This window comes from Monopterus albus, unplaced genomic scaffold, assembly GCF_001952655.1.
Source record: "Monopterus albus unplaced genomic scaffold, M_albus_1.0 scaffold402.1, whole genome shotgun sequence".
NCBI classification, from domain to species: Eukaryota; Metazoa; Chordata; class Actinopteri; order Synbranchiformes; family Synbranchidae; genus Monopterus; species Monopterus albus.
In genome coordinates, this window is record NW_018128282.1 from 25,479 (window position 1) to 36,427 (window position 10,949).

The 10,949-nt window shown below is 42.2% G+C and overlaps 1 protein-coding gene across 6 annotated transcripts in view; it reads right to left on the minus strand.

Annotated features, from left to right (window-relative positions):
• Positions 1-107: 107 nt before the first annotated feature.
• Positions 108-10,949, minus strand: part of fhod3a (formin homology 2 domain containing 3a) — a 90,038-nt gene continuing 79,196 nt past the window's right edge. For 3 of the 6 annotated variants that reach the window (XM_020586303.1, XM_020586298.1, XM_020586302.1), the window contains 13 exons: positions 9,738-10,046; positions 7,986-8,683; positions 7,443-7,583; positions 5,003-5,161; positions 4,697-4,879; positions 3,751-3,870; positions 3,208-3,369; positions 2,600-2,790; positions 2,134-2,338; positions 1,950-1,973; positions 1,478-1,685; positions 1,223-1,387; positions 108-554 (listed from right to left, as the gene is read on the minus strand). In XM_020586303.1, the coding sequence (XP_020441959.1) occupies positions 472-554; positions 1,223-1,387; positions 1,478-1,685; positions 1,950-1,973; positions 2,134-2,338; positions 2,600-2,790; positions 3,208-3,369; positions 3,751-3,870; positions 4,697-4,879; positions 5,003-5,161; positions 7,443-7,583; positions 7,986-8,683; positions 9,738-10,046 (2,648 nt within the window). In that variant the 3' untranslated portion in view covers positions 108-471. Of the gene's footprint in view, positions 555-642; positions 800-1,102; positions 1,388-1,477; positions 1,686-1,949; positions 1,974-2,133; positions 2,339-2,599; positions 2,791-3,207; positions 3,370-3,750; positions 3,871-4,696; positions 4,880-5,002; positions 5,162-7,442; positions 7,584-7,985; positions 8,684-9,737; positions 10,047-10,949 lie in introns of those variants that run through there. The other 3 variants (XM_020586301.1, XM_020586299.1, XM_020586300.1) reach the window with 3 other exon arrangements.

Sequence of the window (10,949 nt, forward strand, 5' to 3'; positions counted from 1 at the left end):
CCCGGAGGAGCTGGAGGAAGTGTCTGGAGAAAGGGAAGTCTGGGCATCTTTGCTTAGACTGCTGCCCCCGTGACCTGGTTCTGGATAAGCGGAGGAAAATGGATGGATGGATGGATGGATGGACTAATGCAGCATCTAAAATATGTTTATATAAATAAAACAAATTTCAATTCAGTGTAAAGGCAGCATCACTGAATTTTGTCTTTTCCTTCTTGTCAAGCTGAAGAAATCAGTCTTTATGTAACTGATTCTCTTTCTTCACTTCCACTTTTTTTCTGAAATATTCTTTCATTGTGTTGCATTAAAGAAAACACTATCATGGCTGCAGCTTCATCACCTGAAATAAACAGCTGGCAAAACCTAAAGGAGCATGTGACTAGAGCAAATTGTAAAGTGTGGCAAAGGCAGGTGGCTGACAGAGATGTTGCATCAATGTTTGTGGTTGCATTTCCACAGCAAAGATGTGGAGAATCACATCTGTGTATCTGGAGAATCTGTTAGTCCTAAAGCAAGAGCCTCTTCTGGGGTCAGCCCGTTCTTCAGAGTCCGCCGTACTGTGGGAAAGTCAAGAGATTAGTAGATTAGTTATGAGATGTTCAATTATTGTTCTTAACTGTTTATAGCATACTGTTTTGCGGTTAGTATACAAAATTATTATACAATAACTTGAATAACATGTCAATTCTACTTCCACCAGACACTTTCACAACTACTCTGATCTTGTTATGTTCAAGAAGTTACTCAAACCTAGACTTATGAAACTGATTTTATGTCCTGCACTACTCTTGTATGAGGATTTCTAAAAAAGAAAAAAAGAAGAACACTGCATCCTACACTTCCCATAAAACCGCCAAATAGCATGTTTCATTAGACTCTTTCAGTCAAATTCATGGGTATGGGCAGAACTGAGATCGCTGACCTTGACCTTTGATTACCAAAATCTATTCAGTTCATCCTTGAGTCCAACTGGACATTTGTGTCAAATTTGAGGAAACTCCCTTAAGATCCTGACATATCGCATTCAGAAGAATCATATGAACGGACATACAGACAACCAGAAAACATAATGCCTCTTGCTGCAGCTATCGCCATTGCAAAGGCATAAAAACAAGGATGTACTTAATTTAGTCAATTTTCCACTGAGAACACACTACATATTAAACTGCTGAGGCTTGGTATCTAGTATGGATTTGGAACAGAGTTTAAAGCATTCAGGTCATACATGACTTGCGGTTAGCCCTGGACCTCCTTCTTTCTCTGGGTTGAGCTCTGGTTCCTGGACCCTGAGTGGCCGACCTCACGATACGTTCCATGATCTCATCTGCAGCGTCATCTCCACCAATCTGAGTGTCTTCTACAGCTGGTGTCCATGACTGCATACTGTGACCTGATCCAGTTGAGCAGATGGACAAATGGTTATACATGTACAAAGAACCTCTCAAAGGAGACCCTGTAAGAAACTTCTGGTCACCCTCACCTCCTCGCCCAGGGCGGGATCTGGTCCGTGTCCGAAGTCCTGGTACCCCAGGTACTTCCTTTTCGCTACCGCTGAGGCTTGTTCTCAACACTGCTTTCATGTGCTCATGCTCTGCAGCATCCTCAGCATGGTCCAGGCCCTGAGGCTGCTTGCTCTCCTGGCTGCCACTAGGTGCGCTGTTGTTGCTGCTGGAGCCATACTGACCACTCTGAAGGAGAGAAACAGAAGGACACAAGATAAGAATTTGGCAGCTTATGTTTGGAGTGTTTTGGGCTTTAACTCAAACATGCCAAGCCTTACTCATCATGGAAAACATCAAAATTGTAACGATGACAATCCCTACTGATCTTAGTGACTCATCCACTCAGATGTGCAGTGAGAAGGAAACTTTGAGGTGAAATGATCTAGTTACAGTTGGTGGTTTCATGCACACACAAACACACAGACAAGCAGGCAGACAGTGTGTTGATACCTCACGCTCCTCTTCATCATCAGACTACAAAGGAAGAACACAGTGAAAGTAAAAGAATAGATCAAAGAAAATGGAGAAAACAAAAAAGAAAGCAATACTAGATTTGGAAAAAGAAGAGCTATAAAACAGAGTTCAAAGTCTGAGTGTGTTTCTGCAGAAGGGATCATGTTTGTGTGATACTCACTGGAATGCTGACGTCCACGATCATCTTTCCTCGGGTCTTGTTGCGCTCGCGGTGGTCGGCCTGCTTTTGTTTTTGCTGCAGCACGCGTTCTCTTGTGGTTCGGTACTCCAGTGCAAACTCGCTGAGGATTTTACAGAACCTGTGGACACTTATCTCCCTCACACTGTAGCCTGGGTGACCGAGGAACAACAGGAATGAGTGGAACCTGGGAGGAAATGAGAGGATTGAGAATGTGTTTATGCAGAACACATCCTCTTTCTTTAATGTGAATCTCACATACTTTAACTATTTTGATCTAATAACTAGCAGATAAAAACACATTAGTATTTTAATGTACAGTTTTAATTTTTTTATATTGTACAATTTAGTTTGAACTAGATTTATAGAATTGTTTGGGTAATATTGTACTGTAAAATAGATATGTAATATAATAAAACATGGATAAAAATTTTGTGAGGGGAACTACCTGTTGATGATTCTGCGGTGAACGATCTTGAGGATGATAATTCTCTCAGCACAATCTTTGAGGAAGTCAGACATCTTCTGCTTCAAATGAGGCTTCACCTCATGCTTGGCAATCACCTTCAGATGGTCCCATGAAGCTTTGCATCGGCGCTCCATCTGACACAGGTTCTCCTGCAGCTGGTCAAAATCCACCTGATGGAAGAGATGTTAACACAACTAAAGGGCTTGGAGGAGAACCTGCATCCAGAACAAAATACACAACCTTGTCTTAGTTTCTATTCCGTAACCCTCTTTTAAAGCTTTCCATAGTATTGTGTCCTCTGATAGTAATGGAAACAATGCTAATCACTGTGAAGGTTAGTACCCGCTTCCAATCCCTAACCCTAATCTGTAAAATCTGACTGTACTGTGTTAGGTTGACTGGACTTAAATTGTACTTATTTTGTCAAATTCGGTAAGCATAACTCAACTGGTTTTACATTACAGTAACTCATAAGACAACAGTTACTGTGACTTATATGTATAAGGTAGCAGGAGAACTTGCATTTCTAAGCCAGGGATTCAAAACAATATGTACACAAGCTTTCTAATAGTGGCTGTGGAGCATACTTTTGCAGATCGTGTGATGGCTCCAATCTCTGAGTAAAGGTCTGTGCTCTGAGGGAAGTTCTCCACCACCACAGAGCAGGCATGATGCAGAAGAGACTGTTTGTGGACTGTGTCCTTCACCTCTGGGACCTTCTCCAAATACGTCAACTCAAAGCCTTTAGCCTGGACACATGAACACACTGATTATTTACAAAAGTAAAAAACCTAATTTGGACTACTTTGTGCTTCTTCATGAGATAACCAACTCCCACAGAAAACATACATACATACAGTTACTTCTAAAATAAAGCAAAAACAACACAAAAGTCACGATCTAGCTAGTAATGGCTGAAGTAGTGTTATTGTAACGTATGTCTGACCTCTCCAAATTATAGTTGCTAATATGAGATGTAATCTTTAATCTACAAATTACAGACATGGCATATTCACACTCCATTAAAATCACTCATTGTCTCTATAATTACTAATCCTGCAACAGAAAAACAACAAAGAAATCTTGTCATTACATCCCAGTATGATGAACCCGTAATGATCATGACTCACACTGGTGCCATTGAGGAAGTTTCCAATTGAGAGCAACGTGGAGAGGATGTAACATAGAGTTTTGTTCTTCTCCAGCTGCTCCATACCCTCTTTCAGATCCTGCAGTGGCTCTGCTACTTCCTGGATGGAGGAAGACACACACAACATCAATTAAAACTCCCCAAAACATCAGTTTCATTAGTCTACAGGTGGAGAAATAGTAACTGGATGCAGCTTGTCTTCTACCACATATTGTCTGCTCTTGTTTGAGGTCATGAGAGAATGTTTAAAAGTTGCTATGAAATGTGCTTCTGATTACATGAACACTGTTTTAGTGCAGCAGGTTCTCTTGTGCCTGCACAGTATGTTGCCCTCCATTAAGCCTCCTACTACCAAACTGTCTCACAGTGTTGAGTCAGGAATTCCACTCTGCCAAACTTGCAGTCAAAATCATGCCTTTCACGATGAGATTATAGACAATTGCATCCTGAAAAAAAATGTAAAATTTGCAGGACAGTAATGAAGGGGTGCTCTTTTTCATTCTGTGGGTTTTGACTTTGAACTTCTCCTGGATGCATTCTTTACTCGAGTAAAACATGATGCGCTGGAAGAAGACGACAAGGTGTTGCTAATAAGCGTGCATATTTTGAAATTATGATGTAACTACGTATGTTGATGTTTTGTGGCTGTTGTTTATACTAAAGGAGTGTTGATACTTACTGACACAGGCATGAGACACACACACACACACACACAATTGTACCCATTCTGTCCACATTTACTCAACCTTTCATGGCAATGGGTCCATTTAGCTTTGTCTGCTTGTGTTTTAATAAAACCACATTCACTATGATTTTAAATGTGCATTTCATTATGGCTTTGGTTTGGCCTTCCCTCCTCTATAGTCTGAATTCCGTTTTTTTAACAGTTTTAATTGTTAGAAGTGCTGTCCCATGTTTAAACAGACCTTCTCTGTAGCCTCGTAGTCCATCTTGAAGGCCCAGAGCTGGAGTCTGGCAGAGAGCTCGCTGATGGAGGACAGAATGAGGAGGAACTGCTCTGCTGAGCCCAGTGGGACGTCAGGGTTAGCCAGCTGGGCCTCCTGGATCTTCTGCTTCTCCTCTTCTGTGGGAATCATTGTCAGGATTTTCTGAGGGCAAGGACAGCATGAGATGAGGGAGGAAGGCAATATGGATGGTAGGTGTCATATACAAATGAAAGGCTATTGATGAAAAGAACTTTCTTCCTTTTCACCTGTATCTGTATCACTTACCTCTATACCCTCCTTATTGAGTGCATACTCATCAAAGTTAAGGATGGCCGTCTTGATCGTGCGAGGTGGAGGCAGCACTGTCAGGCCGATGTTAATGGCGTTACTCCTCTTGGAATCCAAAACAATGATCTCCTGACGCTTGCCGTCTGCTGCTGTTTTCTAGGACACAGAAACACAGATAGGGTCACTGCTGGGTCTTCCTTTGCCTCTTTCTCTCTTGTCAGTGTGTTCCCCTTATGGGGTTGTAAGGATTAGAGGGATCATTACTCAGGTTACATTGACTGCAGCTGTGGAACCGTATGGCTATAGAATTTCCTAGTGACAATTATATGGTTAGTAAGAGCAGGAAATATCATTATATGGCTATAGAATTTCCTAGTGACAATGGCCAGATCTTAGCACCTAGTATGTTAAACATTATATGCAGTGAAATATTATGACTTCCTTCCTTTAATATAGCTTATAATAGCCTCAAGTCCACAACAATTAAACCGCCTACTTAACACAGGGCTCTGACCCAGCAAGGCATGGACTCCACAAGACCTCTGAAGGTGTCCTTTGGTATCTGACCTCAAGACGTCAGCAGCAGATCCTTTAAGTCCTGTAAGTCCCTAGGTGGGGCCTCTGTGGACTGGATTAGTTTTTATCAAGCACATCCCACAGATGATTGATTGGATTGAGCTCTATGGAATGTCATGCTCCTCAAACAATTTCTGAACTATTTTTGCAGTGTGGCAGGGTGCATTATCCTGCTGACAGAGGCCATTAGGGAATACTGTTAACATCAAGGGGTGTACTTGGTCTGCAACAATGTTAAGATAGAGGGTAAATGCCATAGTAACATCCATATGAATGGCAGGACCCAAGGTTTCCCAGCAGATCATTACCCAAAGCATCACACTTGTCTTCTTCCCATAGTGCATCCTGATGCCATCTCTTCCCCAGGTAAATGATGCACATGCACCGGCCATCCATGTAAGAGAAAACATGATTCATCAGACCAGATCTCCTTCTTCCATTGCTCCATGGTCAAGTTCTGATGCTCATGTGCCTATTGCAGGCATAATAGCAGTGAGCTGCGATGCACTGTGCTCTGACACCTGTCTATCAGAACCAGCAATGTTTCCAGCAATGTGTGCTACATTAACTTTTCTGTGGGATCAGAAAACATGGTCTTCGCTCCCCATGTGCATCAATGAGTCTTGGGTGCCCGTGACCCTGTTTCCATTATAGTGGTTGTCCTTCCTTGGACCATTTTTGGAAGCTATTGACCACTGCAGACCAGGAACACTCAGATCTGTACACTTGTCCATTTCTCCTGCTTGCAACACATCAACTTTAAGAACTGTTCATTTGCTGCCTAGTATATCCCACCCTTTGACAGGATGGTGCCATTCTAGTGAGATAATCAGTGATACTGTGGTTGGTTAAGGTACATTACAATACAGCTCTGCCTGCTACTGAGCTGCTCCATTTGCAGTTTATGCGATTATGATTGGTAAGACTTTTAGCACACTTCCCACAGGTTGTTAGGGTGAAAAAAGAACACCTTTCACTGACAAAAATATGTTGTAATTGTTGATTCAAATAAATCATCATACTTGCAACTGTTGGAAAGTTTTTGGCCATTAATGCAAACTACTGTAAATTAACCAGTGGCTAGTGGTAAAAAGGGGCAAACTTTTAAAGCTTACTGTTGAAAAGCTAACTATGAAATGCATGCCACAAAAAAATGCACACCAACCATATACTGTATGTGAAAAACCATGAAAAATGGGTTTTAATCTTACAATCTCTAATCTTCAACATCTAAAACACATAACATTTTGATGGGTAGGGTAAGAAGACCATGTAACCAAAAGATAACAACAAAGGAGCAATGTTACCTCTGACCTATATCGGTTTTGGTATGCTGAAGGCCTCGTTTTGCTCCTGATACTTTAGCTGCCGGCCTCCGTCATACTTTCACATTAAGTGCAGACCAGAAGCTGAGACAAGCTGACTGGTTGGGCTTACTTACTGGGTTTCAGAAGTTTCTGAAACTGTGGCCCAGGAGTTCAAAGTATGAGATGCCTGGAGACCATGTTTTTCTTATTTAGAGGCTTTGTGAGAATTGCAAAGCATTCAACACTCCCCAGTTTGATCAGGATCAGAACACACATGACCTCGTTTAACCCCTAGAACATACTGTAGGCTCTCTGGTACTGGAGATAGTAGCCACGAAAACTACAGACTGTGTGGCTGGCAACAAGGTGTTTGTGATGTCTGGTTACAATTCCTGAATTGACTGTATATGATTGATGAACAGTAAACAAAAAAGAAAAATTAACTAACAGCATTCTATTCTATTAGATTTCATTGTAGTGAACAATGTTCAATATTTGACTGTAGAGCAGTGTCTCCAACTTCTCTAAGCGCTGATCATGCACCGGTTGTTTACCTTTGTAACTGGTATTTCTTTTGACTTTGACTCAAACAGGTGTTCCAGTTTAGCTGTGTCCAACTTTACTGTTTCCAGTTTGGACCAGAATGAGTCTCCACTCCACTTGTAGTCCCTGTACTGGGAGTCTGTCAGACGCACCTGATCACAGACACAACAAGAATGGACTGCATTAAGTAGAGACATGTGTTAAGACTCTCATTTCCTACAATAAAATATGCTAATGAGAGAGAAAGAACAACAAATAATAGCAACAAATGGAACATGCTGATGAGTCATTGTTTCAGTGACTTCTTTTTAAACATAATTAGCTAATGGACATATGCATTCTTTAATGAAATCTTCATCTTGTCCTGCAGGATCTTCTGCCCAGCCATATTGCCATATTGGCAAAAATATTTATTTAAACAGTTGTGTGACACTCCACCTCTAGGGATCACTTTCTGGATAAATGTATGTGTAAAGCCGCATAGAAACAGTAACACTTCCAAAAAGCCTTAGTTGTACCCAGTTAATGAAACTGCTGTTTGTGTGTTGATGTACCTCGCTCCAAAAAAGCCTGATTGTCTTCTTCTTCTTGCTGAATAGAGGCGGCTCTGGGGGAGGAGGCACTGGAATGGAGACACTAAAAGAAGGTGGAGGAGGAGGCCTCATAATCCCAATCAAGGGAGGTGGTGGGGGGCAACTGCCTGGCATTGGTGGGGGTGGAGGGAAGCAGGGGATGCAGGGTGGAGGAGGAGGTGGGGGTGGGAGGTCACCACATCCTCCCATCAAAACCGCATCCAGAATGTCCGTGTCATCGTCCTCCGTGAGGTCAGTGAAGTTGATGTCCCCAATGCACAGCTCTCGAGGGCTGGCCAGGAGCTGGTCCCAGATCGTGTCCGATTCCTTTTTGGGTGGGGGAGGAGGGGGCTCACTGACTGGGCCATCTGGGCAAGGGAGAGGTGAACCAATGTCCTTGATCAAGTCTCCAAATCTTTCTGCAAGCGGGCGGATGCTGCCATGGTGCTCTGATTTATCAGGCCTGTTGTCGCTCACCTGGTCACTGCCCAGCTGCCTGTCAGCAGCCTCCTCAGTTTCTTTGTTTTCCCCTTCTCTGTTTTCTTTCTCCCTCTCTGCATCTTCCTCCTCCTCCTCTTCATCACCAGGCTTCTTGCTCTGGGAGAAGAGCATGTCCAGCATGATGAGTTTGCTGTTGAGGAGTTTGCTGCACTGCTCATTCACCTCTGCTTCTTTAAAGCCTGAGGAAGAGAGTGATGGGTTAAGAAGAGAAAAACTATATAAAATCATTACCACTGTAGAGATGGTAGATGTGTAGGGGTCCAACATACAGTACACCTAACCTGACCACTGTGAAGTGGGCATGTTTCTCTATGTCTCTTTATGGGGGGGGGTGTACTGTGTACTATGCATAATAAAAATGATCCCAATCAATATTCATTTTGAGGCAGAGTGGTTAGCGCTGTCACCTGGCAGAAGATACCGAGTTTGAACCCTGGTATCAGAAGAGAAATCATCTTTAGAAAATTACTGTTTCCAGCACAAGATGCCATAATACAACAGATCATTCCTTTTGTTTCAAAGAAACGGAATGAAATTCAGTGAAACAAAACTTGGAGGCTGACCTGGGACCTTTCTCTGAGGAGTTTGTATGTTCTTCCTGTGCCTGCGAGGGTTCTCTCCAGGTACTCTGGCTTCCTCCCACAGTCCAAAGACATGCAGCTTAGGTTTACTATCAAACTCTAAATTGTAGGAGTGAATGTGGTTGTTTGTCTACATTGTCATACATTGACTCTCTCTGTGTGTTTTAGGCAGAAAGAACCGGAACTTTTGACAAACTGCTGTTTCCTGCCTCTACGGTAAACCATACTCATTTCCTGTTTTCTGTACCTGCACTGTGTTGTGCTTGCTTCCAGATTGTTTAGGAATAAAACTCACTATTTTCTAGGTTCATCTGAATTTTTGAGTGACAACATACACTTGCACCACTTAAGCACTTGTGTTGCAGAAGTTCTTGCTAACTACCAAATATAATTCGCTTAGGTTGGCTAGTTTAGAAGCTAGCTAAGTGGTAGACTGGCGACCTGTTCAGTGTATACACCACCTCTTGCCCACTGTCAGCTGGGATTGGCTAATTGTATCAGAAGAGAAATCATCTTTAGAAAATTACTGTTTCCAACACAAGATGCCATAATACAACAGATCATTCCTTTTGTTTCAAAGAAACGGAATGAAATTCAGTGAAACAAAACTTGGAGGCTGACCTGAAAAAGTTTTGCACTGAAGCCTACCCACCATTCTCAGCGCTCCCCCTTTCCTCTCTCTCCAGAGTGCTGCTGGCGGAGGAAATGCTGGAGGCCGAGCAGTTGTCCTTCTCATTTACTTCCTCATTCTGTCGTTCCTTGTCACTTAGGATGCCACTGTCCTCCTCCACCTCTTCTCTCTCCTTTTCCGGTTCCTGCTCATGCTCCTCAACCTCTTCCTCCTTTTCTGTTGGTGCTTCCTCCTGCACTTCCTGTTCTTCCTGTTCTTCTTCCTCTACAGCGGTGGCTTCTGTCTCTTTTTCCACTGTTTCTATACTAGCACAGGAGTCATCAGCCTCTCCTGTCAAAAAAGGCCAGTGTTACTTTATTCTCTAAGATTCTGATTTAGTATCTATATCTCTAACATTTACAAGACATGAGATCTGCAGTCATTCACATAAAAATGTGTGACTTATTAGCACTGAAACACTGTTTGAAAAGTGTGGCATTGGCTGCCTCCGATTTTAAAAGCAACTCTGTTTAGGCTGCACTCCTGCACCAACACATGGGCACACACAAATACACACAGATACACACTAACAAAAAAAAAAAAAAACACACACCCATACGTTGATGTAAACAATATGGCAGGTACACAAAGCTGTGTTGTCACAGGACCGGGATATTAACAGGAAATGAAAAATTAAGTTACTGGTTACACCCGAACACACACATGTACATGGTACACGCATGTTAATCAACAGTACAGTCCATGCAGTGATGCAGACAGGACACAGTAAGCCCTCACCTGCCTGTTTGAGATACAGTACCTCAGCTCATGGCTATGCTTGCACTCCAAAAAAGATGTTTTGGTATCACATTTTCAAAAAGCTCTTTTAAAAACCCATTTGACCCTTCCACCCATAACCTCTGTGTGAGTGTTTTTTCCTTTCTACCCAAGATGCTGCTTCCTCTCCCTTGTTATTTTTCACATTGTGTCTCTCTGCTCCTCTTTTGCTCAAGCCTGCATGCTAATTTAAACAAGACGCTGCAAACTAAACAATTTAAGTTTAAGAAAGACTGATTTGGACCTTATGGCTTTATTTACCGCATAAATCTCTATAGTATGAACCAGCTGAATTCAAAAGTTATACAAATGCTCTGAAGTAAAAGACATTCAACACTCAAATACCACCTTTAAGTAAATATAATCCTCCCAATTTTAATTAAATGAAACAGCATTCAGTAATTATCCCTCTATATC